The 27,883-nt window shown below is 45.1% G+C and overlaps 1 protein-coding gene across 1 annotated transcript in view; it reads left to right on the forward strand.

Moving 5' to 3' along the window:
• Positions 1–27,883, forward strand: part of LOC144494748 (leucine-rich melanocyte differentiation-associated protein) — a 30,691-nt gene continuing 2,808 nt past the window's right edge. The window contains exons 1-5 of the mRNA XM_078214033.1: positions 1–49; positions 1,605–1,749; positions 4,152–4,334; positions 10,402–10,479; positions 14,449–14,570. Coding sequence (XP_078070159.1) covers positions 1,628–1,749; positions 4,152–4,334; positions 10,402–10,479; positions 14,449–14,570 — 505 coding nt within the window. The 5' untranslated portion in view covers positions 1–49; positions 1,605–1,627. The remainder of the gene's footprint in view (positions 50–1,604; positions 1,750–4,151; positions 4,335–10,401; positions 10,480–14,448; positions 14,571–27,883) is intronic.

Genomic DNA, 27,883 nt, shown 5'->3' on the forward strand with positions numbered 1-27,883 from the left:
ACGCAGACTGGCCCTTCATCCGGAAACATTTCAGCAGCTGCAGCAAAAGGTACGACTTAGTTTTTGGGGTTTTTTTGTTGATAGCTGTGCCTTAATTATCATTTGGTCGCCCGTCTTGTAAGTCACGGTTTACACGATGGGTCACCTCTGTGTCAAACATCACCTGGCGGGGTTCAGCAATCCACTCTGGCACACAGTCCCTGCCACATTTGCTGCAGGAAAGACAGTGGGCCAAGAAGGTGCACGATCCTCTGGCCTCTGTTTTCTTTGGGTCTTCTTCTCAGTCAGTTGAGCTTTCTGTTTCTGTATGCATTTTCCAAATGCTTTTCATTTGAATCATCAAACTAGATTACTTTGCACATCAGTAATTTTTTGAAATGGTTTGATAATCTACCTCATTTGTTGCAATGTTGCAAGAACTAGTCATGACACAAAGAATGACTGGGTGATTAACACTGAGGTTGAGTGTCTTTAGCTACAGGAAGACTTATGGCCAAATGGACAGATAAGTGGCTGATGGAATTTAACCCTGAAAGGTCTGAGTAATTTGACAAGGAAGTATTCAATGAACATCATGACACCAGGATGTTCTGAGGAACAAAGGGACCTTGGAGTGTTTGTCCATAGATCTCTGAAAGCAAAAGGGCTAGTTAGTGGGGTTGTTAAAAAGGCAAATGGTGCACTTGTCTTTATCAATCAAGACATAGATTACAAAAGCAGAGAGGTTATGTTGGATTGTATAGAACTTTGGTGAGGCTACAGGTGGAGAGTACTGTGTGCAGTTCTGGTCGCCACATTATAGGATGGATGTGATTGCACTGGAGGGGGTGCAGAAGAGATTCACCAGGATGTTGCCTGGAATGGAACCTTTCAGTGTTAAATTCCATCAGCCACTTATCTGTCCATTTGGCCATATGTCTCCCTGTAGCCAAAGACACTCAACCTCACTGTTAATCACCCAGTCACTCTTTGTGTCATGACTAGTTCTTGCAACATTGCAACAAATGAGGTAGACCTTCAAACCATTTCAAAAAATTACTGATGTGCAAAGTAATCTAGTTTGATGATTCAAATGAAAAGCATTGGAAACTTCATAAAGTTATGAAGAGAGGTTGGATAGACTTGGGTTGTTTTTGTTGGAGCAGAGAAGACTGAGGGCAACCTGATTGAGGTGTTCAAGATAATGAGGGGCATGGAAAGAGTGGATAGGGAGCAGCTGTTACCCTCAGTTGAATGGTCAGTTATAAGGGAATTCAAGTTCAAGGTGATGGGCAGGAGGTTTAGGGGGATATGAGGAAAGATTATTTTACACAGAGGGTGGTGACGGTCTGGAATGTGCTGCCTGGAGGGGTGGTGGAGGCGGGTTGCCTCACATCCTTTAAAAAGTACCTGGATAAGCATTTGCCACATCATAACATTCAAGGCTGTGGACCAAGTGTTGGTACATGGGATTAGGTAGGTAGGTCAGATGTTTCTCACATGTCGGTGCAGACTCGATGGGCCGAAGGGCCTCTTCTGCACTCTGTGATTCTGAACTTCTTTCCATACTTGGGGTGATTGCAGAACCAGATTAAAGGCATTGATAGAAAGTAATTTTGTGATAGGTACCCTCTATCCCAGTATTTTAATGATGCAAATAAGAAGATTGTCTTTCGCTCATCAAAATCTCCAAGAAATGCCTTTCATCAAAATACTCCGACATACAGATAGTCTTGAAGAACTTGACCTCAGCCACAACTGTCTTGATGAGTATCCTTTAACTATTTTTTGTTTATTATTTTGACTGTTAACCATTACGAAGGCGGTAACTGCAAAACTTGTAGGTTTGTGAAAATACTTTTTTCTCCTTGACTTATTAAGTTGTGTGATATCTCTTAGAGCATGTCTTCACTTTGCATGTGTTAATGATGCATTTAAGGGGAAGCTGAGTAAGCACGTAAGGGAGAAAGGAATAGAAAGATATTCTGATAGGATGAAATTAGGTTGGTGGGAGGAGGCTAGTGTGCAGCATAAAACACCAGCACTGGCCAGTCGGCCCAATGGCCTGTTTCTTGCTGTAAGGTTCTATGCTTGAAACTGCAGCAGGTTATTGCCCTGTGGAGAGTTTGAATAGGGGATACTGATTCCTGTTATGATATCAGCAGAGAGTACCAAGAGTTTTTCCCAGAGAATTAGGTGAGAACTTTATGGACAAAATGATTTTCTCAATTATGAAGCAGCATTCGGAACATAGGAACAAGAATGCACCACTCAGCTGCAGCTTCAAGAGTGGGGACCTCACAACCACTCTAGGTGGGTTGCTGTGTGACTTTAAAAAAGTGCACGTGAAAGGGAGGGGGAAGGAGAAAGAATATAAAGGAAAGACAAAATCAACATTAAAATGGGAGGAAAAGAAGTTACAAATACACCTCCATTCACTGATACTTGAAGCTATATCTCCCTGTCAATAAAATTTGATGGTAAATTAGATTTGAGTAAATGCAATTCTGTCCAGTCAGCCTTGGTTACCTCCACTTCCAAGGGTTAGCCTGGCAACCATGCCATGGTTCTAGACCGCTACTTAATCTCTTGTGCAGACCTATGCCAAAGACACTGCTGGAATTCTCCGGCTGTTCAATCCAGGGGGATTCTCCGGTTCCACCGGCAGCGCACCATTGTCCGTGGGTTTCCTGCTGGTATGCAGTGACATCAATGGGAATTCCCATTGACAGAGGCGGGACCAGAGAATCCCGCCGCTAGCAAACAACGCGCCACGTCCCGCTGGTGGGAAACATGCCCACTGAGTTTCAGATCTTTAATATTTATGACTCCTCTGGCCGGAGAGTCCAGAACGACGAAACTGAAGGGAATTGTCACAGGCAGGATGGAAAATGTAATAGACCAGACAAAGGTCCGTTAACATTGGACAGGAGTATCCAATCCTGCAGTGAATAGGACTGGAAAATCCCGGCCAAGGACTGGTAGTCTCAGGAGAAGAGGTCATTTAGGACAGAGATGAGGAGGAATCTCTTTGCAGAGGGTTGTGAATCTTTGGAATTTTCTTCCCCAGAGGGCGGTGGATGCTTTGTCATTTAGTATGTTCAAGACTGAGATTAATAACCTTCTGGGCATTAAGGAAATCAGGAGATATGGGGATAGGATAGGAATGTGGCATTGAGGTGGAGGTACTGCCATGATTTTACTGAGTGGTGGAGCAGGCTCAAGAGACCATCTTACCTACTCATACCTACTCCTGCTCCCATTTCTGTTTTAATGTTCTGCGCTTTTAATTTTCCCCTGTGCTGAGGCACCAGTGGCCTCACTAATATTTACCAGCCCAATGACAGTGATGGGATGGATTGCCATGGAGACAGTAAATTTCTGACCCAGGATACTGGGACAATGCACTTGATGACCCAAGAAAGGAAACATGTGTTAAAGACAGCGTAGTAATTGAGCAGTATTGGATCCACCCCACAAGGCAGATTTCATAGAATCATAACAGCGTGGAAAGAGGCCATTCGGTCCATCCAGTCTGTACCGACTCTCCGACAGAGCATCCCATCCACGTCCTGTTCCCATATCCCCACATATTTACCCCACTAATCCCCCTAACCTACACATCTTGGGACACGGAGGGACAATTTAGCATGGCTAATCTACCTAACCTGCACATCTTTGGACTGTGGGAGGAAACTGGAGCACCCGGAGGAAACCCATGCAGACACATGCAAGAACGTGCAAACTCCACAACAGCTAGAATTGAAGCCAGGTCCTTGGCACGTGAGGCAGCAGTGCTACCCACTGTGCCACCGTGTTGCCATAGCAATCTCCAGCAATTTAGTCTTACCACTTAAGATATTAGTCAAATTGCCCACTGTTTGACGTTTATATATAAACTCTAATAACTGGAAAGGGAGGGTGATTTTATAATAATGGATGTTCCTCTTATCCTGAATTGAGAAATGAAAAGCATTTCCTGAAGCTTTAAGTGTCTCTCCATGCCCCAGTGTCTACTTGGAACCTGCCGGAATATTGATGATACTGTGACTATTTCAGGACAGCGCAATTTCATTATGCACGTATCCATGTCTCGCATTGTCAATTGGTCAGTTTGTGTTATTCAGCTTATCCACTGGTGACATTTGTGTTCCTTAGCTCTGGTATTTCAGAAACCTTTCACAGCTTGGGGAGCTGAAAAAATTAACTACATTGATTTTGGATGGCAACAATTTCACCTCTCATGTTAAGTTTGCTTACATGCCGAGTCTCACCACCTTGTGGATAAATAAAAACAAAATTACTAATTTGGCTATTTTCATTGCAGAGATAGCTAAAAGCCTTCCTCGAATCAGGTGAGGTATACACATACTGAAAGAGTTATTTTTTTGTTCAGACATTTTGATGTCCTGATTGTGGCAACCTGAATTTCAGAGGATAAAGCATTTGATGATTGATCAGCAGTAAATTCAAGAACAAGAACAAAAACTCTTGAGGTTGAATGGTACAATTCTCGTGGGGGAACCATAAATCAAAATAACCAAATGACCCACACATGAAGAAATGACCATGAAGATTACACCTTTTGTAGATGTTTGTTTAACATGAAGCAGAACCAATGCAAATCACATTTAACAGGCAAATGATACTTCAAATATAAAGAAGGTAAATTTCACTTTAAATTGTCCATACAACAAAGATACGTCTTCAGCAATCTCAAACATTCATCTCACTCCATACACAAATGTGATACTAGGATTCCCTCAAAAAAATTCTAAGTATCGAATTCATGTAAAAACTGATTGAATCACACTGGTTTTTTCAGCCAGAGTTTCAAAGTGAATCTCCCACATTCTGTGCACTGCAGAGTGCAATAGCTTGAATCACACCAGTAATCAGTGGGTTAGGCCTACTGCCCCCCTGGAGAGGCCGGCAGCATAGTGCTGAGTGAGCCATTGCTCATGCACCGATCAGTCAGCGCCGAGATTGGCGCATGCGCAGTAGTCCTCACTGTCGGCCTCCCGATTGCTGGTCAGCCCTGAGACCGCCCACCCCCAACACGGCCCGACCGCTGGCCCCCGGACATGTACAGACCCAGCCCCTACCCCCCTACCCTCTGGCCCGCCCGGATCTCCCGCACCAACAGCCCCCCAACCCCACAGCTCCGATCTCCCGAGCACCCTGCACCAGCAGCCCCAACTCCCGGGGGGCCCAGACTGGCAATGCCAAGGTCGCAATGCCCAGGCCCCCCCCCCCCACCCCGCGCCCAACCCTCTGGGGGGTCTCAATTGGCCCCCCCACTTCATTCCAACAGGGTTGGGCCACCAACTCCCCACATGCGGAAGCTATACTAAACCCCGTTAGAGTGAAATATTCCTGGTGGGGCGGGGAGAGGCCAGCGGGCCCGGAGATTTCAGTACTGGCCCATTAATAGTATTTAAATTATATTAAAATGTGCTGCTGAATGCATTAGGCAGCGCCGTGCCGATTTCTGGTACAGAGCTGATGATGCTGGAAATCCGGTGCTGGGAAACGTGCAGAGGCCGTGGCGCCCAGCAGTGAGCCCACGAAACAGCCTCCGCCAGTGTCTCCCAGCCCACTGCGCTAAAAAAGCAGCGCAGCGGGAGGGGAGAATGGCCCCCTAGATAGTTACATAGTTCCACAATATTCTGCTATTTATTCACACAGGGTGGGTCAGGTGTCCTATCCAACAGCAGCTTTGTGGGTATGACTATCATCAGCATGTCACAGTTCTACAAACTCTCTCCCCCTTGGGTCACAACAGGGCTGATGGTGTAGTTTTCTCGAGTTCCATTTCAGCCGACCAACCAATAATATCCCGGTTTATGGTTTTGCCACTTCTGGGAGAACACTGAGCTTTTTAAAGTCTCCCAAGTTATTCACACAGCTTTTCAGATTTTAAACCTTTTTAGCCAGCTCGCACTGTATCTCCAAGAACTCCTGTCTCCTTTCCTGCCAAGCAGAAAAACTGAGCTCTTCCTGAGAGTGATTTGCTTCTTCTGCTCATAAGAATTCTCTGGTTCCTCTTTCTGTCCCTGTCTGCTTTCTCTTTCCATCTGCATCTGCGCGCTGGTCACCTTCACCCTCTAACTCCTTTGTGCCTGCAGCTCTCCTTTGTGTCAGCCAACCTCTCAGCTTCTTTCTTAAGTTCCGTCCTCTGGTACAGCTTCCAGGTCAAAGGTTGCCAAGCCTAATGAACCAGTAGTTCTTACAATTCAAGAAGACCACAATTGCTCCCTTTATAACTGGTGTAAACTCTTATAAATTATTTTCAAACATCCTTTAAAACAATTACAGATTCAAAAAAACCCCCACATTATCCTTATTGCAACGCTTCTGGGCCAAAGACATTCACAGAGGTCAATTTGAAAATTTCAAAACTGAGAATTGTAAACAAAAGAAAGACTTGCATTTATGTAGTGCCAGACTTTCAGGATTGGGAACCTGATGCTCAAATACATTCTGGGGCCTGACTCCACAGCATTTTGAAATGCGAATGCCCTAATTAGGCAGGAGGCATACTAGACACACAACTGAGCATTACCGGGAGGCGGGAGCTGCCTGCAAAGCATGTGCCAAGATGGAGCCTGCCGCTGTCTTTTAGGATAGAGCAGACAGCTTTAAGCCAAGGAAAATGACCACGCCGCCAAGATAAAGATAATGCTCTTGACCCAGTGCAAGATGTTGCATAAACAAACATTTTGAACCTTGTGGTGGACCTCAGTTGTGCCTTTGTCCTATGTGGACCACCGTTGTGTGTGTTTGTCATGCCTGGACACATCCCCTTCCAGTTTGGTTCCTCCCCTCAGCACCTAGTGTGGGGGTGGCTGTCTCCTCCCCCTTGTTCAGTCCAGGTCGGTTGGTTGTTGGGATCTGCTCCTGATTCTGTTGTGAATAAAATTGATGCGCTATCAATAAGGCGAAAGACTACCGATATGCCAATATAAGTGTAGGCTTTTATTCACAACAGAATCAGGAGCAGATCCCAACAACCAACCGACCTGGACTGAACAAGGGGGAGGAGACAGCCACCCCCACACTAGGTGCTGAGGGGAGGAACCAAACTGGAAGGGGATGTGTCCAGGCATGACAAACACACACAACGGTGGTCCACATAGGACAAAGGCACAACTGAGGTCCACCACAAACCTATTAGAAACAAACTTTTGGTTCTATCCACAATGAGCCCCGGACATTAATGTGTACCAAACTGTTCCAGTTTGTCGAATTGGCCACAAAATCCCGACCTTCCCACCCCCCCCCCACCGCGGCACGGCCTGTAAACAAACTCCTCAAAGAGCTTACTGAGCCATTAACTGGAGGCACAAGTTCTGCCTCCCCTCCCACCGCCCTCCATTTGAAAATCATGGTTGCCTCTTGGAGGCGTCAAGATGATCTCCGAGAACGTAATTTTTAAATCGCTGCCGGACTCAACCCTTCGCCAGCAATTAAAAATCTGACTGAAGTGAAGTCATTGCTGTTACACTGCGAACAATTTCTGCACAACGAAACCTCACAAACAGCACCAAAATAATGACAAGATAATCTGTTTTTCAGTGATGTTGATTTGAGGGATAAATATTGGTCAGGATCTCAGAGAGAACTCTTCTGCTTTTTGTCAAAATGGAGCTTTGACATACACTTGAAATGTCAGGTGGGGCCTTGATTTAACATTTCATCCAAAAGACAGTAGCTCTACTAGTGCAGCAGTCCTCCAGTAGTGCATAGGTATGTCAGCTGAGATTTTAGCACACAAGTCTCCACACTAGGACGTGAGGCCACAGGCTTCTGACCCGGAGGCAAGAGTGGTGGTACCCACTGTCACAGCCAACCCATGGTCTATTTCTGTTAAGACACAAGGGGTGGAATGTCATGGAAGGGGCCCCAAAAGCAAAAACCACAGGGGTTATACCTTAGGGGGTCTGCCCCCCACAATCCCCCAAAAAACCTCGTCACTGTTACTATTCTGTGATTGCCACAGAAATATATATACAATTGAATGGGATAATTTGCATCTCTGGTTCTAGCTCACATCTAAATCTGAAGAACACTGCGGCAATGTTGTGCGCTGCGTTTCACAAATTCTGGTGCAAAACTAAAACAAACCAGCAGGTGTCAGCAGACTCCAGATCTTATGGAAAGCTGTCCTCAGATCACTGGTCAGGGTGAGCGATTTTAGCCGTTTACACTGGAATGGGACAATCTGTACGATTGGGTGAGATGAAATAGGGTGCAAGGAGGCTCTTATGGCTAAGTGACAAATAGCCTGCTTCTGTGCTGTAAAAGTCTAATTATTACTGTTGTCTCTAACTTTCCTTCAGGTGTCCTTTGAACATTGTGTCAATTCCTACTGGTCTTCTGCTGTTGTTAACTGCCCTTGTGTGCCCACTGATTTATCATAGAATAGAATCCCTACAGTACAGTAAGCCATTGGGTTGCATTTGAGCTTCAGATGCAAATGAGATCAAGCCTGAGGGGGCGGAGATGTCTACCTACTCCAATCAGCTTGGCTCATGTAGATCAGGCCCAAGACAGGGTCGAGGATTGCATGCCCTGTCTTGTCAGCCTGGATCGGAAATGTCTCAACTTGTTGAGACTCTGAATTGGACTTGATTTGAAAAAGTACAGAAAGAGGCCATTCGGCCCATCAAGTCACCCAGGCCCTACCCCCATATCTATCCACTAATCCCTCTAACCTACGCATCTCAGGACACTAAGGACAATTTTAGCATGGCCAATCAACCTAACCCGCACATCTTTGGACTGTGGGAGGAAACCGGAGCAGCCGGAGGAAACCCACGCAGACACGAGGAGAATGTGCAAACTCCACACAGACAGTGACCCAAGCCGGGAATCGAACTCGGGTCCCTGGAGCTGTGAAGCAGCAGTGCTGACCACTGTGCTACCGTGCCGCCCGTGCCACTGATTTAGGTGGGAGACAACCATTAACCAGCACTCGGGATGATCAGTCATAGACATAGAGTTTACAGCACGGAAAGAGGCCCTTCAGCCCGCCATGCCTGCACCAGCCATCAAGCACCTATCTGTTCTAATCCCATTTTCCAGCACTAGGTCTGTAGCCTTGAGGGTGGCATGGTAGCACAGAGGGTGGCACAGTGGCTAGCACTGCTGCCTCACAGCTCCAGGGACCTGGGTTCGATTCCCCGGCTTGGGTCACTGTCTGTGCGGAGTCTGCACATTCTCCCCGTGTCTGCGTGGATTTCCTCTGGGTGCTCCGGTTTCTTCCCACAGTCCAAAGATGTGCGGGTTAGGTTGATTGGCCATGCTAAATTGCCCCTTAGTGTCCCAGGATGCGTAGGTTAGAGGGATTAGCAGGGTAAATATGTGGGGTTCTGGGGATAGGTTGGGATTGTTGTTGGTGCAGACTCAATGGGCTGGATGGCCTCCTTCTGCACTGTAGTGTTTCTATGATTCTATGAATGATATGGCCCTTCAAGTGCTCATCTAAATGAAGCATGATTCTTTCAATCCAATCTCTCGTCATGTTGAAACCAGACAAGAGTTTTTGCTGTATTTTGCAGCACAGTGGAGTTTTAAACTACATGAAAACCCATGGGTTTGATAGAACCTCGATTTTACACCCGTCAGTTCCGATGGGTGCAATTGGTTTAAAATTGCTCCCAAGTGGGTCTAAATTCTCTGGAATTTAGAAGATATAATTGAAACGTAAAAGAAAACAAACGTCAGAGTAAAGGACTGAAAGCAACGTGAGGAAAAATTATTTTTTACACCGTACTCAAAGTGCCAGGGAGAATGGAAGGGAGCAAGAAGGGAGGGAGGAGAAAATATCTATGTTGCCTTTCATGACCTCAGGACGTCCCAAAAGCCCTTGTCAGCCAATGATGTGATGTTGAAGAGTAGTCACCATTGTCATGTCGGGGAGAGCGCTTCTTTTGGGATAAGAAACTCCTGAACATCGTGCTGAAAGAAGAGCAATCCTTTAAACATCTTCAGTGTGCAGCTCTGCATTGCCTGCAAGCAGCAACGTACAAAGAGCTGGTGTCAACTTGCCAGAACAGAGTCCTCCTTTTCCACTGACCAATCTGTTGCCGTGAGTCGATTAACATTATTAAAATGGTCTGAATGATTAATTATGTCATTCGGGGCATAGCAGCATTTTGCAAATGAAAGTGGGAGCAATGCAGTTGCTGCAGGCTCCTAAATATTAAAGATCCACCCAGAGGGGAATATAAAATATAGAACAGACAGAAAGACATCGGATTATGTCAATTTGCTTTCAGTTTCAATAGCAGGACAAATATTATAGTTGTCTTTTTATGAATGCTTTGTTGGGTATTTCTTTAGCTGTCTGCTTGCTGTAGTATTTGAGTACGGGTGCGACCAGTTTAATGACTCGTTATTTTGCACATGGAACTTTAGGATTCTGAGCATGATGAACAACGGGGCTGCACCGAGTTATTTTAATGGCGGAAGCCTACAGGACTACATGGATTATAGGTGAGTAGTAACCCTTCATTCGGCAGACAGGACAATGAAAAGAATGAGACATGCACAACCACAATAGGTGTGGTGAAGCAGAATTTACATATTTTGAATCCCCGATTTTAGGTTTTGGATAAATCTGTTGGAACCTTGCAATCTATCTGAAGAATCATCGTAGCCTCATGCTTAATATCCCAATGTGTAAAATCAGGTTGCTTTCAGTGTTGATGAAGAAGAGGAGACTGGAAGGACCTCTCTGGAGTGGCTGAGCAATTACTCAGAAGTTCCATAGGAACAGATGGAGGCCATTCAGCCCCTCATACTTGTTCCACCACAGTTAAGTCATGGCTGATCGGTATCTTATCTCAGTTCAATATCCCCCTTACCTAGCAAAAATCTATCAATCCCAGTTTTGATATTTTCACCCCACAATCTCAACTGTTTTTTTGGAAGAGAATTCCAGATTTCCCTACCTTTTGTGTGAACAAGTGCTTCTTGACATTGCCCTGAGCAGCCCAGCTCTAAGGTTACATTCCCTTGTCCTGATTTCTCCCTATCAAAATAAATATTTCTCCCTATCTATCCTATCAACTCCTTCAATCATTTTAAACACATCAATTAGATCACCGCTTCTTAATCTTCCTTAAACAAAGAACAATAAGAAGTCTCACAACACCAGATTAAAGTTCAACAGGTTTATTTGGAATCATGAGCTTTCAGAGCGCTGCTCCTTCATCAGGTGAATCTGATGAAGGAGCGGCGCTCCGAAAGCTCGTGATTCCAAATAAATCTGTTGAACTTTAATCTGGTGTTGTGAGACTTCTTATTGTGCCCATCCCAGTCCAACGCCAGCATCTCCACATCATAAACAAGGGAATCCTAGAAAACCTGTACTCACAACGTAACTGTTTTGGCCATGTTCTCATTCTGACTCCCCCAACACTTCAGCTAGAGCATCACAACAGTGACTACACTTCAAAAGTACTTCATTGGCTGTAAAGTGCTTTGGAATGTACTTTGGGTCACTATATATTCAAGCTGTTAAATTATTTGATGCTTATCCAGCTTTCAATACTGGATGAACAGAAACTTGCTGCAATCAAATATTGCAAAGACTGAAGCCATTGTTTTTGGACCCCACTCTAAGCTCTGCTTCGTAGCTACTGATTCCATTCCTCTCCCGAGCAACAGTTTGAGATTAAGCCAACTGGTTCACAACCTTAGTGTCACATTTAATCCCGAGATGAGCTTCTGACTTCATATCACTGCCATCACAAAGACTGTCCACCCCCATAACATCGCCCAACTTTGCACCTGTCTCAGCTCATCTAGTGCTGAAAGCCTCATCCCTGCCTTTGTTACCTGTAGAACTATTCCATTGGCTGTCTGCTCTTCCACATGCTTCACTCAGTAAACTTGGAATCACTGAAAACACCCTTGTGGTGAACCACTGTAACACTGTCTGTGTGTGGGATGTGCCTGGGCACGCCCCTGCTGCCTTGGTCCAGGGCTCCACCCTCCTCGGGGTATAAAGGTGGCTGCTCTCCGCCCCTTTGCCTCAGTTCGAGTTGGCCATCGTTTTGGGAGTGCTTCTGTTCTTGTTAATAAAAGCCTGTTGTTCCGCAACCTCTAGTTTTTGCGTGTATCAATGGTGCATCAACCCTGTCATAACTCGCAGCAAGTCCCATTCCGCTATCACCCCTCTGCTTGCTGACCTACACTGGCTCCAAGTAAAGCAGCATCTTTACTTTAAAATTATCCTCCTTTTCAAATTCCTCCATAGACCAGCTCCTTCTTATCTCTGTCATCTCCTCCAGCCTCACAACACTTCTAGATATCTGCGCCCCTTTAATTTTGGACTCTTGAGCATTCATAATTATAATTGCGGCCATGGCTTCATTTACCTCAGCCCTAAGCTCTGGACCTCCCTCCTGAAACCTCTCACCTCCTGACCTCGCTTTCCTCCTATAAGACACTCCTTAAATCCCACCTCTTTGACCAAGCTTTTGACTAAATATCTCCTTATAGAGTCATAGAACCCTACAGTGCAGAAGGAGGTCATTCAGCCCATCGAGCCTACACTGACCACAATCCCACCCAGACCCTATCCCCACAACCCCATGCATTTACCTGCTAGTCCCCCTGACACTAAGGGGTAATTTAGCATGGCCAATCCCACCTAACCCACACATCTTTGGAATGTACTCAGTGCCATACTTGTCTTTTAATGCTTCTGTGAAATGCCTTGGGACATTTTATTAAAGATGCTACGTAAATATAAGTTGTTTTTGAAATGTTTCTTTCTTTTTATTGTGCTTAAATTTCTCAGAGTTTCCTTTTTTTGGCTGTAATCTGTAGGTTTCCATCTCTGTCTTGACTTGCAGAGTTTGAAACGGGCCTTCTCTATAGTGAGCTCTCTCTCCCGGGCTGTGCCTGCCACCACCTGTTCCTGCTCACTCACACTGGGTGTCTCACAGCACAAAGACCCTTACTCCCCTGCAGAGTGCCAGTGGCCCTGCTGTTACATGGAGGAGAGTGACAGTACACCCTCAGGAGGATTGTCCTCTTCTGAGATGCCTCATGTAGCAGCCTCTGGAGTCAGGAAGGGAATAGAGGAAAGAGAACGGGGACAGGAATCAGGTCAGCGCTGAGTTAGTGACAATCTCATGAATGCAGCTTAAGATTGAAATTACTGAATACTTGCTGAGGTGAATAATGGGCTAAAGGTAAGATGCAGATAGCTGTGAGCCTCACCTTCTCCAATGCTCCTGGCTATGCTTGAGCTATTAATCAGGGCTTCTTACCTCTGCTATGAGCAATATAATATTAGCTACTCCTCCCTGGTCTTGGTTCTCTCCTCTCTCTTATGTGTTAAGCCATATAAGGCACGCCAGACCAAGTCATGGTGTTTTCACAACAACTGTTTATTCGAGCTGTAAGTATAGGATTCTGGGGAGCCAGCTAGTGGACAGTCAGAGTCCAGAATTCAGGAATGCACAAGCAGCTATAGTTTCAAATTTGATTACAAGCAATGTACCAATCAAGGTATAGGAGTTATCTTTGACCACTCACAATTATTGATTAAGGTTACATCATACATAAGATACAAATGTTAAACACCAATCACTAGCATCGCGCGCTTGCTTAATTATAATATCCAATCAGCATGAAAACTTAATCATGTTAGCTGACTTAATTCATTATTGTTACAGGTATCCTTGACATCCCAGCTTGTGTCTGGGTTTGTGAATTTCAACCACCCCTTCCATGTCCAGATGTCTGATTTAATGAATTCTCTCAGACTAAGGGCCTTTGTTAAATAAATGAATCTCTTTTCTATTGTTTCCTCCCTTGTAACTAGGCTTTGACGCTTATCTGGATCGACTTTAATAAAGACCTCTGATTTCTCTCAAAGCAGCCGATGTGATTTTTAAACTGCGTGATTATGTATCCTTTCAAAATATATCCCCACTTCAAACAAGCCTGTAAATGCCCACTGGAACTTGTGTGCCTCGTGTAGGTGTATGTGTGTCTGAATCCAGGGCTTGATCGGGTATGTTGGTTTATATATAGCACTCAAAGGAAATTCCACACTGACATTTAGGCCACAGGCCTTCCCTCACGACCCTAGATGTGAGACATTGCCACAGTGGTAGAATAAAGTGCCATTGTACTAACTCCACATTTATATTAGAGATTCTGTTGAAAGACCTGAAATGTTAACTCTGTTTCACTGTCCACGGAGGCTGACTGACCTGATGGATATTTCCAGCATTTTCTGTTCTTATTGCATTTGTGAGGTTGAGTAAACTCAAACACTGCTCTTGTTTTGAAATTGAAGTTGTACCTTCTGAAAAATACAAAATTGTTTAAACACCAATCAGTTCAAATGATAATAGTAAAAAGTTCTCAGATGTTGCACATTGCAAGGCAAGGGTCCATCAATGTACAATCAGTTAACATTGTACTTTCTGCTTTATTCAGGCATTATGTTGTTAGCCAAATACCTACACTGAAAGTGCTGGATGACAAAGAAATAATGCTCGAGGAGCGAATGGAGGCAGAACGAATCTATCGACCCAAATATTCAAAGGGCACATCAAAAAGTAAAGGAGCTAAGGAGAACATTTCCAATGCGTATAATGCATAGCATATGCATGCTCCAAACTCTGCATCAAATAGTTCAAAAACTTACAACCATAAAACCGGGAATGTTGGAATATCCGGCCACTGAAAAGATGATTTATCCTTCCAAGCTAATGCTGTGTCACTTCACCACAATCACAGTGTGGTGATTGTCCCTTTAAAGGATCCATCATCAGAGTAAGGGCCACATGCCCTGGCGAGCCAATCGGAGAACAAGATGGGGGATCACCTCAGTGAGCTCAGGTTTCTGTTCCAGAACCTTCTTCGGAGCTGACTGGCAACCATGAGGCTGCAAGCCTCTGTATTATAGTTATACGTAAAAATGTAATGCAGTTGCTATTTACCTAACAGGTAAACAGGAATTATTACAGATTGCTATTTCAACTTACAGAAACATAGAAAATAGGAGCAGGAGTAAGTCATTCAACCTGTCAAGCCTGCTTTGCCAATCAATATGACCATATCCGATCCTTTATCTCAACACCACATTCCAATGCTCTCCCCATACCCCTTGATACCTTTAGAGTTGAGAAATCTATCCATTTCCTTCTTAAATATATTGAGTGACTTGGCCTCCTCAGCCTTCTATGGTAGAGAATCCCACAGTTCACCACTCTCATTCAGTCCTAAATGGAGTACCCCATATCCTGAGACTGTGACCCCACCCAAGTCAGAGGAAACATCGGGCTCAAATTTACCATCAAGTTGCGCCCGTTTTTGGGAGCAAAAACTTGGTAAAGTCGGGCATGAGGCGAGAGGCGCAATCCGCGCCCACCTCCGCGCCTGTTCCCCTTTTACCAAGGCCCGAAAATGGCCATGATCAGGACCATGCCCAATGGCCATTTAAATGCATTTGCATGCATTTAAATTGACTTAATGGGCTGCACAGCCGACCTTACCGGCACTTCCCCTTTTATCACCGAGTTCACCCATTCAGATTCGGCGTGAAATAGACATGCTCCACAAAAGTCTGATTCGGGCGCTCCAGCTGGTGAGGAGGTAAGTGCCGAGCGTCCGATGGCTCTCTGCTTGAGATCAGTGGTTGGGGGGGGGAATGGGGGGGGAACGTGGGTCCGATGTCTCTCTGCTTGAGAACGGTAGGGGGGAGAGGTGGAAGGGGGGATCCGCTGCCACTCTGCCTGTGATCAGTGAGGGGGAAGGAGGTGTCCGCTGCCACTCTGCCTGAGATAAGTCGGGGGGAGGGGGCCGTAATCGGTCTGGGGGGTGGGAGGGGTTAAGGTGGTCAGTAATGTTGTGGGTGTAGGGCATTGTCTGTGGGGACCAGGGGGAGGCATTATCCGGCCCGGGAGCTATGTGGCAGGGAAGCCGCATTCTATAATTTTGTTTTCTGTGCATGTGCAGTTGGTGGCGCCGATCGGAGCTGCAGGATTTCAGGCACGTTAAGCCCCGCCCACAGGCTTCTGCAGCGCGATTTGGAATTGCTGATATTTTTTCAGGCAGAGTGCGTATGGGGGCGCCTGAGAACAGGTCTAAAAGTCTGCCCAGCACTTAGAATCAAAATGGTAAAATAGGGTCCATCATCTCTGAATTCTGTCTATCCAGCCCAGTCAGAATTTTATATGTTTCAATGAGACCCCCTTCTCATTCCTCTGAATTCCAGTGAATACAGGTCCAGTCAACCCAATCTTTCCTCATAATGCAAAACTCTCTTCAAGAGACCAGTCACTTGAATGTATTGAACTGTGTTTGCAGCACAGGAACAGGCGTTTTGACTTGATAGGCCCATGTTAGTGTTTGTTTGAAAGATTCCTCTTCCACCCTACTGCACCTAATTTCACCAACATATCCTTATAATCCCTTACGTGCCTATCTCGCTTCCCCATATATGCATCTATAGGAGGAGGTGATGGCATAGTGGAATTGTCACTGGACTAGTAATCCAGAGACCCAGCTTAATGCGCTGAGACCCTAGTTCGAATCCCAACATGGCAGGTGGAATTTAAGTCTAATGATGACCATTAAATAATTGCCGATTATTGTAAAATCCTATCTGGTTCACTAATGTCCTTTAGAGGAGGAAATCTGCCGTCCTTACCTAGTCTGGCCTACATGTGACACCAGACACACTGCAATGTAGTTGACTCTTTAATAGCCGAGCAAATCCCTCAGTTCAAGGACAATTAGTGATGGGCAATAAATGCTGGCCCAGCTAGCAATGCCCAAATCCCATGAATGAATTAAAAAAAATTCACCTCAACCATTCCTTGTGACAGCGAGTTCTATGTTCCAACCATTCCCTGGGTAAAAGATATTTCTCCTGAATTAGCTTATCATAGAGCTTATCATAGAATTCTATAATAGCTCTATGCCATTCAGCCCATCGAGTCTTCACGACCACAATCCCACCCGGCACTAGCCCCATGACACCATGCATTTACCCTAGCTAGTCCCCCTGAAACTAAGGGGCAATTTAACATGGCCAATCCACCTAACCCGCACATCTTTGGACTGTGGGAGGAAATCGGAGCACCCGGAGGAAACTCACACAGACATGGGGAGAATGTGCAAACTCCACACAGACGATGCCCCAAGCTGGGAATCGAACCCAGGTCCCTGGCACTGTGAGGCAGCAGTGCTAACCACTGTGTCACCATGTCACCCATTAGTGAACCAGATGGGCTTTTCTGACAACTGACAATGGTTTCGTGGTCATCAGTAGGTTCTTAATTTCAGATTTTTTTTTATTGATTTCAAATTCCACCATCTACCATAGCGGGATTTGAACCCGGATCCCTCAAACATTACCTGAGTTTCGGGATTAATACAATACTACTCGGCCATCGCCTCCCTTTTTTCCATGCCAACAGCCAATCAGCTTTGCCACTCTGCTGCCCTCCGCTGGATCGTAGACTTCCCGATTGAATTTATTATGGACTATGTTATATTTATGTTCTCTAGTTTTGGCCTCACCTGCAATCTTTTCTACATCCACCCTGTCAAACCACTTCATAATTTTAAAACCTTCTATCAGGTTACTCCTCAATTTTCACTTATCTAGAGAACAGAGCTGAAGACTGTTTAATCTTCCCTGATGGATATATCCTCTCAGTTCTGCTACCATTCTAGTAAATCTTTTTTGAACCTTCTCCGGTGCTTCTGTCTGCTTTTTATAATATGGTGAGAGGAACTGCTCACAGTGCTCCACGTGTGGTCTAACCAAGATCCTCCACAACTTTGACTGAACTAGTGTGGTCTAACCAAGGTTCTACACTTGTCTAACATAACTAGTGTGGTCTGACGTGACCACAGATGCTCCACAATATCTTTACAGTTAAGTAATTGGGATGTCATGGTTAAAAATCAAATTAACATATTAATATAGGACCATCACATCTCCAAATCAGTTTACTCAGTGCCATGAATTAAGAAGGTGGCATTCAAAAGCAAAGGTGCCTATTACTCTGAAAGTGGCACATCATTTACAAATGAGAGTTAAGCACAATTTATTGGTTATTAGAATTTTTTAATGTGAAGAGGAAAGGGGAGCTAATAGAGATAAACGAGATTTGCTTATGTTAATAACCACCAAAAAAATATTCTATCACTGATACCTTTACAAAAATCTGCCTGGAATTAGTGTCTGACTGTGTTCCTTAATGCTGAGGTGCCGGCATTGGACTGGGGTGGGCACAGTAAGAAGTCTCACAACACCAGGGTAAAGTCCAACAGGTTTATTTGAATTCATAAGCTTTCAGAGCACTGCTCCTTCATCAGGTGAGTGATGAAGGAGCAGCACTCTGAAAGCTCGTGATTACAAAAAAACCTGTTGGACCTGGTGTTGTGAGACTTCTTAATGTGTACACTGACCAAAGAAATTAATATGTTGCCATAAAGAGCAAACTATTTGTCATTTCCATTCTAGTCAAATATAAAGTTCCCACTTATAACATTTTGAATGCTATAGCCAGAATTTTCCAGTTGTTCATGTTGGCGGGATCTATGGTCCCGCTGATGACGTACACCTGCCATAGGTTTCCCAGCGGCGAGCGGTGTATTCAACACGGCGGGATCAGAAGATCCCGCCGTCGGCCAATGGCAGGCTGCCTCCGCGAAACATGTGGTGGATTGCGCGGAAAATCCCACCCATTGTATTTTGGGAAGAAACAATGGTTGAATCTCATTGTGGTCCAATTTTGCTATGTGGAGTGGGTTAGGGATTTCCGTAACTCAGTATCAACGGCAGTAGCAAAAGGGAGACTCACTGACACCATCCTGTCAGATGATGATTTGAAAGTGGAGGCAGGACTTACGACAAATGTTGCATGTTATAGAAAACAGCAAAGAAAACCAAGTCTATTTACCTAAAGTCTTATTTAAGAAGCATCTGTACAAACTACAGCAAACAGAACTCATGATTGGAACTGCAGTAAATTCTCCCAATTAAAGCAGGCTGATTTCTCCAGCAAATGCAGTGAGTGGAGGATAGTTATATTCTACAAGTTAAGAGGGTGATTTTGAGCCCGTGTTAGCGGTGCGTGGGATCGCTGACGTGGGTGGAAAATACGGAAAGAATCGGGAAGTGTAAGTCTCACTGGCGAGGTCGAGATTCCTAATTTTCCCCGACCCTCACTGGTGAAGTCACAAGGTTCACACGCACAAAAGGAGAGCACCTCATTTTGATGGTTTGGCATACATTTTAATGTCATTAGCCAGCCCCCCTGCCACATGATACCCCCCCCTCACTGAATATGCAAACCTCACCGACCTGACTATTGAAAAATGTGATTTAGTCGAAAGGATCTCCCAGGGTTGCAAAGGTAAGTATAGCCCCCAGGGGGAGAGGAACGTACCTGGTAGTGCCCTGGCAATGCCCCTTAGCACAGGTTGGCACTGCTGGATTTGCAGTGCCAACCTGTGCTGGGGCCAGTGCCATGGGCAGGCCCTCTGGGCAGCCTCATGGGAGGGTTCCCCTTATATGTTGGGGAGGACTGATGCCTGCGAGGGGGAAGAGTGCCACTGAGACTGTGGTGGTGGGTTTCGGGTGCCAGTAGTTGTGGGGAATGGGGGGGTTGCTAGGATTGGTGGGAGAGGGGGAGCCCTGTCACTTGCAAGAGGGGTCCTAATGTGTACATGGGGATGGGGGGGGTGGATGTAGCGTGGGGCAGTTCAGTTTCTGTGCTGATCTGGGCTCCCTTTAACAATGGTGCCCCCGATCTCTGTGGAGTTGTCCTTGCCAGCTCCACCAGGTCCCGCCCCACCAGAATAATACTGATGTTTAATTATCAGAGAGGCTCAAGATCTGGAATAAAACTGTGCAGTGCAGCTGGAGAGCTGCACACTGGTTTTCAGTCAGAGCCTGACACTTTAGGAAAATATGGGAAAATTCCATTGGAGCATAGAATCAATCCCATTGCAGCCGGTAGGTGTGATTGACAGGTGCAGCCACCCAATAATCTCCATTCTGTCTGCAAATAGTGGCCTCACCATCAGAATTTCAATCCAATCTGCTGTCTTGGTCAATAGTAATCATGCTACTTGTATTTATATAGCACCTTTCATGATCTAATTATGTCCGAAATGTTTCATTAAGAAGTAATTTTGAAATAAGGTCACTGTTATAATGTAGGGAACATGGAAGCCAATATATACACAGTAAACATCCATAAACAACAATGTGATATTGAGCAGGTAATCTGTTTTTTAGTTTTTATTAAATATATTCATTCTAAAATTTATTTCTTAGTGTCACAAGTCGGCCTACATTAACACTGCAATGAAGTTACGGGGAAAATCCCCGCCGCCTGTTTGGGTACACTGAGGGAGAATTTAGCATGGCCAATGCACCTAATCCGCACATCATTTGGACTGTAGGAGAAAACTGGAGCACCTGGAGGAAACACATGTAGACACATGCAGACTCTGCACGGATAATGACCAAGCTGGGAATTGAACCTGGGTCCCTGGCTCTGTGAGGCAGCAGTGCTAACCACTGTGCCACTAAGCTGCCCCAGGATTCTCAAGGTGTGGGTGCTAATCCAAGAGTAGCATTTATTGCTCACCTCTAGTTGCCCTCGAGAAGGTGATATCAATTTAACTGAATGGCTCCTAGAGGTCGTTTTCCACAATGCAACAGTGACCACCCTTCAAAAGTATTTAATTGGCAATAAAGGGTTGGGACATCCTGAAGTAGTGAAGGGTGATACAGAAATGCCAGTTATGCTTTCTTTTCCCCTGAGGTTAATTGGAGTCAGCCCTGTTTTTTGTGGGACTGGAGCCATGTATAGACAGTAAGGGCAGCAGATTTCCTTCCTTGAAGGACATTGCATTGTACAAAATCTCATATGTCAGCACTTCATTGTCAATGAGTGGTTATTAGGTAAACAGGAAGTTTGTACACTTTAAGAAAGAATGCTTCCAAGGATTCCGTGTGTCCCGGCTGGTCTATGACAGAGTTTATACTCCACACAATCCTTCCAGCTCCCCATTCATCTCACCTTTCAATATTTCCCTTGCTTGCCTTTTCCCTCGTCTATTTATCTAGCTTCCCCTCTAATGTACAAACGAAAAATACTGAAAATCTGAAATAAAAACAGAAAGGTGCCAGATATCCTCAACAGGTAAGGCAGCATCTGTGGAGAGGTACAGAGGTAGCATTTCAGGTCTCTACGGATGCTGCCTGATCTGCTGAGTATGTCCATCATTTCTAACCCCTTAAATGTGTCTGTTCTATTTCCTCAGCTACTGCACATGGTAGCAAGTTCTACATTTTCACCATGCTCTGAGTAAAGGCATTTCACCTCAGTTCCCTACTAGAGTTATTAGTGACTGTCTTATTTTGAACGCTCCTCATTTTGGACAAGTGGACCCATATTTTCTCTATATCTACCCACTCAAATCTTTTCATAACTTTAAAGGCCTCTGTCAAATGTTTTTCAGAAGAAACGTCATGCATTTTGGTCGGAAAAATGGGAATGCGACTTATTATCTAAATGGGGAGATACTTTGGGGTGCTCCGGTGCAGAGGGATCTGGGTGTCCTCGTTCATGAGTCACAGAAAACTAGCATGCAGGTCCAGCAGATAATAAAGAAAGTGAATGGAATGTTGGCATTTATAGCTAAAGGAATATAATGTAAAGGTTAGGAAGTATTGCAAATATACAAGGCATTGGTGAGGCCGCACCTGGAGTTTTGTGCACAGTTTTGGTCCCCGTATTTGAGGAAAGATGTAGTGGCATTGGAGGCAGTTCAGAGGAGGTTAGGTTTGTGTTAGGTTAGGTTTGTTAGAGAATGTTAGGTTAGGTTTGTTAGAGAATATAAAGACTGACAAATCCCCAGGGCCTGATGGAATCTATCCAAGGCTGCTCAGGGAGACGAGAGATGAAATCGCTGGGCCTCTGACGCAAATCTTTGTCTCGTCACTGGACGTAGGTGAGGTCCCAGAGGATTGGAGGATAGCTAATGTGGTCCCGTTATTTAAGAAGGGTAGGAAGGATAACCCGGGTAATTATAGGCCGGTGAGCTTGACGTCCGTGGTGGGGAAGTTGTTGGAGAAGATTCTTAGAAATAGGATGTATGCGCATTTAGAAAGGAATAAACTCATTAACGATAGCCAGCATGGTTTTGTGAGAGGGAGGTCATGCCTCACTAACCTGGTGGAGTTTTTTGAAGAAGTGACCAGAATGGTTGATGAGGGAAGGGCCGTGAATGTCGTCTATATGGACTTTAGTAAAGCGTTTGACAAAGTCCCTCATGGTAGGCTGGTGAAAAAGGTTGGATCTCATGGGATAAAGGGGAAGGTGGCTAGATGGGTGGAGAACTGGCTTGGTCACAGAAGACAGAGGGTGGTAGTGGAAGGGTCTTTTTCCGGCTGGAGGCCTGTGACTAGTGGTGTTCCACAGGGCTCTGTATTGGGACCTCTGCTGTTTGTGATTTATATAAACGATCTGGAAGAAGGTGTAACTGGGGTGATCAGTAAGTTTGCGGACGACACAAAATTGGCAGGACTTGCAGATAGTGAGGAGCATTGTCAGAAGCTACAGAAGGATATAGATAGGCTGGAAATTTGGGCAAAGAAATGGCAGATGGAGTTCAATCCTGATAAATGTGAACTGATGCATTTTGGTAGAACTAATGTAGGGAGGAGCTATACGATAAATGGCAGAACCATAAAGGGTGTAGATACGCAGAGGGACCTGGGTGTGCAAGAATAAAAAACAGGAAATGCTGGGAAGACTCAGCAGGTCAGCATCTGTGGAGAGAGAAACAGAGTTAACGTTTCGAGTCCGCGTGACTCTTCTTCATTATCACATTGCTGTTTGTGGGAGCTTGCTGTGTGCCAGTTTCCTACATTACAGTGGCTGAATGGGCTCGATGGGCCGAATGACCTACCCTTATTTCAATGTTCTGCACACTGTGAAACACTTTGGAAGGTCCTGACGTTGTGAAAGGTGCTATATAGATGCAAGTTCTTTTTCTCCTTTAGAGACAAGAGTCCCAACTTGTTCAACCTTTCTTAATGTGTATAATTCCTTTTTGACAATATACAAAAATGTTTGCTTATCTTTTAGATTTGACAAAGGGTTAGATTTATAAACTATCTGCTCCTTTAAACAAATGCTAATGTAAGTATTGTCAATGATCAGAAATGCATGATGACAAATAATAACACAAATAGTCTGTCTAAACCAGAGAGGATTAAATGTTGTTACACACAGAAGAACACAGAGTGTTGGGAACATAGAGTGATTTTCTAAATATCTTGCACAAATCTTCTCTAAATAACGTACAAGTTATTGACCTTCAATCAAAAATAATTCTGCCAATACCATGAATAAAGTAGCAACAAACCCAGCAGTAAAAGCTCCGCAACTTACAGTCCTTACTGGAGGGTTAAAAGTGCATGAGCGGGAGGGAGTGCTGCACTGTCAGAGGAGCCCTCTTTCAGATGAGACGTTAATCTGAGGCATCATCTACCATCTCAGGTGGATGTAAAAGATCCCAAAGCCAGTATTTCCCTTCATGTTCGGGCCCACATTTATCCCTTAACCAACAGAACTAATCCCTGCTCATTCTCAAACTATTTGCGTTCCGAGGCAATTGAATCTCAGACACTTAACCTGTAATTGCAGAAAGCAATTAGGAAGACAAATGGTGAATTAGCTATTGTTACAACAGGATGGAAATAGATATGTGAAGAAGTTTCATTACATTTATAGGCAGTGTTGGTGAGACCACATCTGGAGCACCGTGCAGTTTTGGTCTCCTTACCTAAGGAAGGACATACTTGTCCTAGATTGAGAGAGCTGTGAAGACTCATTAGACTGGTTCCTGGCATGACCTTTGAGGAGAGATTGAGAAAATCTGATCTGTTTTCCATGGAGGTTAGAAGAACGAGAGAATTGAAACTGGAATACTGCGTATAAACTTTATTTATTTATTAGTCACATTGCTTTACATTAGTCACATTAGTCACATTGGTTTACATTAACACCGCAATGAAGTTACTGTGAAATTCCCCTAGTCGCCACAGTATGGTACCTGTTCGGGTCAATGCACTCAACCAGCACGTCTTTCAGAATGTGGGAGGAAACTGGAGCACCCGGAGGACACCCACCCTGAGTCAGGAATCGAACCCAGGTCCCTGGCACTGTGAAGCAGCAATGCTAACCACTGTGCCACCGTGCTGGTAGAGTTTTGCTCTCCTGTTTTGAAAAAGGTTATAATTGTGATAGGGCGACACGGTGGCGCAGTGGTTAGCACTGCTACCTCACAATGCCAGGGACCCGGGTTGGGCCACTGTCTGTGTGGAGTTTGCAGATTCCCCTCGTGTCTGCGTGGGTTTTCTCCAGGTGTTTCGGTTTCCTCCCACAGTCCAAAGACGTGCGGGTTAAGTGGATTGATCATGCTAAATTGCCCCTTAGTGTTAGGGAGATGAGCTAGGATAAATGCATGGGATTTTGGCGATAGGCCCTGGGTGGGATTGTGGTCAGGGCAGGCTCAATGGGCTGAATGGCCTCCTTCTGCACTGTAGGGATTCTATGATTCAAGAAAAAATGTTCAGAGAAGGCTGACCCACTTCATTCCTTAAATGCTTATGAAGAAAAGTTGAACAAGTTGGGCCTATATCCACTGGAGTTTAGAAGGATGAGAGGGATCTTATTGAAATGTATAAGATCCTGAGGGGGTTTGACAGGGTGGAGGATGTTTCCTACTATGGAGAGACCAGAACTAGGGGACACATACATTTTAAAATAAGAGGTCTCCCTGAAGATGGAGACGAGGAGATTTTTTTTTCCTTATAGGTTGAGTTAGACAGATTTTTAATCGACACGGGAGTCAAGGATTATGTGAGGAACAGACTGGTGAGTGCAGCTGAGACCACAATCAGATCAGCCATGATCTTACTGAATGGTAGAACTGGTTGGCCAGGCGGCCTTTATGTTTAAGCCTCAACCTCGATCTATTTCGGAATAAAATGTCAGGGCTCAAAGAAAATTAACGAATGTGTCTGGGGATTGAAGTCTTAGAAATCTTAGAAATCTTAGAAACCCTACAGCACAGAGAAAGGCCATTCGGCCCATCGAGTCTGCACCGACCACAATCCCACCCAGACCCTACCCCCATATCCCTACATATTTACCCACTAATCCCTCTAACCTACGCATCCCAGGACACTAAGGGCAATTTTAGCATGGCCAATCAACCTAATCCGCACATCTTTGGACTGTGGGAGGAAACCGGAGCACCCGGAGGAAACCCACGCAGACACGAGGAGAATGTGCAAACTCCACACAGACAGTGACCCAAGCCGGGAATCGAACCCAGGTCCCTGGAGCTGTGAAGCAGCAGTGCTAACCACTGTGCTACCGTGCCGCCCCTAACGTCATGTGTGTCTGGGTGGCACAATCATAGACAGACAGAAGTCTGTCTATGATTGTGCCACCCAGACACACATGACGTAGTTTTTCCCTTTGATATTTATTTTTCACAGGACACAGCTCACTGAGACAGCTCCGCAAGTGGCTGTCCCCCGAGGGAGCAGATTGGAAACGTCAGCCCACATCCTCCCTTTTCCTTGGCATCCGCCCTCTTCCTGCCCTCTCCGGCAGTGCTCAGACTTTCACAGTGCGTGTATCAGGCTGAAATCACATGCCAGGGCCGACCACGACCTGGAGTGCATTTTGCGCCCGCTTCAGGGCCCACAGAGTACCCACCCCCAACAGGCAAAGAAATTCAGGCCATTGAGTATATTTTCAAGACAGAGGTGGTCGGATTTTTGGATACAAAGGGAATTGAGGGATACAGGATAGCATGGGAAGGCGGAGTTAAGGTAGAGGATCAGACAGGGTCTCACTAAATAGCAAAGGAGTCTTGAAGGACCAAATGGCCTATTCCAGCTCCTAGTTCTTACGTTATTATATTCTTATATCACATTGTTGTTTGTAGGAATTTGCTGTGTGCAAACCACCCCCTACATTACAACAGTGACTACAGTTCAAAAGTGCTGCATTGGCTGTAAGGATCTGAGGTTGTGCATGGTGCTGTGGAAATGTGAGCCAGTCACCCCTGTCCCCCTCTCCTTTTGTCTTTCCTACCTTCCTTCCTTTCCTTGTTGTCGGTGAGGAACCACAAAATCACACGAGGGCAGCACGGTGGCACAGTGGTTCACACTGCTGTCTCACAGCACCAGGGAGCCGGGTTTGATTCCCGGGTTGGGTCACTGTCGGTGTGGAGTTTGCGTGTTCTCCCCGTGTCTGCGTGGGTTTTCTCCGGGTGCTCCGGTTCCCTCCCACAGTCTGAAAGACGTGCTGGTTGGGTGCATTGACCTGAACAGGCGCCGGAGTGTGGCGACTAGAGGAATTTCAGAGTAACTTCATTGCAGTGTTAATGTAAGCCTTACTTGTAACTAATAAATAAACTTTACTTTACTTCAACTTATGATCCACACACACTTTCTCAAACATATAGAAGCAATTAAACAAAACAGTTTAATAAAGGCCCTTTAAGGATTTATTTGGCTGCCCCTGTATGTGTAGCTCCCTTTAAGTGCAGAGAAAAACTACAACACAAGAGTCCTTCAACCTCCCGAGACTGCGAACAAGAAAGGTATCTGCTGTAGCGTTGTTTGTATGTGAAAAGCTGCAGTCATTCCATTGGCTGTGGTCCAGGCAGCCTGCTCCAAAAGTACTTTAGTTCATTCATACAGGAAGAGGCTGACAGAATGGTCAACTCATCTGACCATGTCCCGTTTAGCTCATAGCCAATCTAAGCAAAGCTCCAGTGACGTGAGCTGATGGCACTATCACCGATTTGTTAAGAAAGGGCCAAATTCCTCTGAGCTGACTTTATAAAAAGTGTATGTGCCACGAACACGGGACTGCGCACTCTGGGTCTCAGTCTACTCCTCCATCTGACAGCTATTTAAGGTGCGTTCTTTATAGTGTTTCAAATTCAAAGAATGAAATTGTATATTGCAGAGGCTACATCGGTAAATGCGCTTAGAGAATCTTTGGGTTTATCCGAAACATTTTAGAGTCTGGTAAACCCCCATTTCAAGTTCAGCAACCAGGTGTGGAAGCTGGTGCAGATATGCACCATCTGTGAGGGCATAAAATGGGTACAAGTCTCAGCATTGTAACAGTGGGACCTGTATCCAATCGACTCAAGGATTGGTCCCACTGCTAAATTTGTGAATACCTGTTTCAGAACTTTACAATGAAATTGGTTCTAGATTCTGACTCAAAATTGGCACATTTTTTTAAAGAAAAGATTACCTTTATGTGGAACCGGAAGGAACAGGTTTACTACACACAGATCCTGCAGCCACAGGTTAATCCTCTGGGGCCTCCATGGGAGCTGGTAGAATTTAAATAAATAATTCTGGATATAAAGCTAGTAATATGAAGAGAGAAGGGATTAGCAGGGTAAATATGTGGGTGAATATATCGGGTTACGGGGATAGGGGCTGGGTAAAATGCTCTATCAGAGAGTTGCTGCAGACTTGATGGGCTGAATGGCCTCCTTCTACACTGTAGGATTCTATGTTAATGATGACCATGAAACTATAATCGATTGTCGTAAAAACCCATCTGGTTCACTGATGCCCTTCAGGGAAAGAAATCTGCCATCCTTACCTGGTCTGGCCTACATGCGCCTCCAGAGCCACAGCAATGTGGTTGACTCTTAACTGCCCTCTGAAATGGCTCAGCAAGTCTCTTAGTTCAAGAGCAATTAGGGATGGGCAGCAAATGCTGGCCTTGCAGAAATGCCCACATCCCATGAAAGCAGCAGTTGTGGTTTGGCACGAAATGCT

Source organism: Mustelus asterias, chromosome 6 (assembly GCF_964213995.1).
Source record: "Mustelus asterias chromosome 6, sMusAst1.hap1.1, whole genome shotgun sequence".
Lineage (NCBI taxonomy): Eukaryota > Metazoa > Chordata > Chondrichthyes > Carcharhiniformes > Triakidae > Mustelus > Mustelus asterias.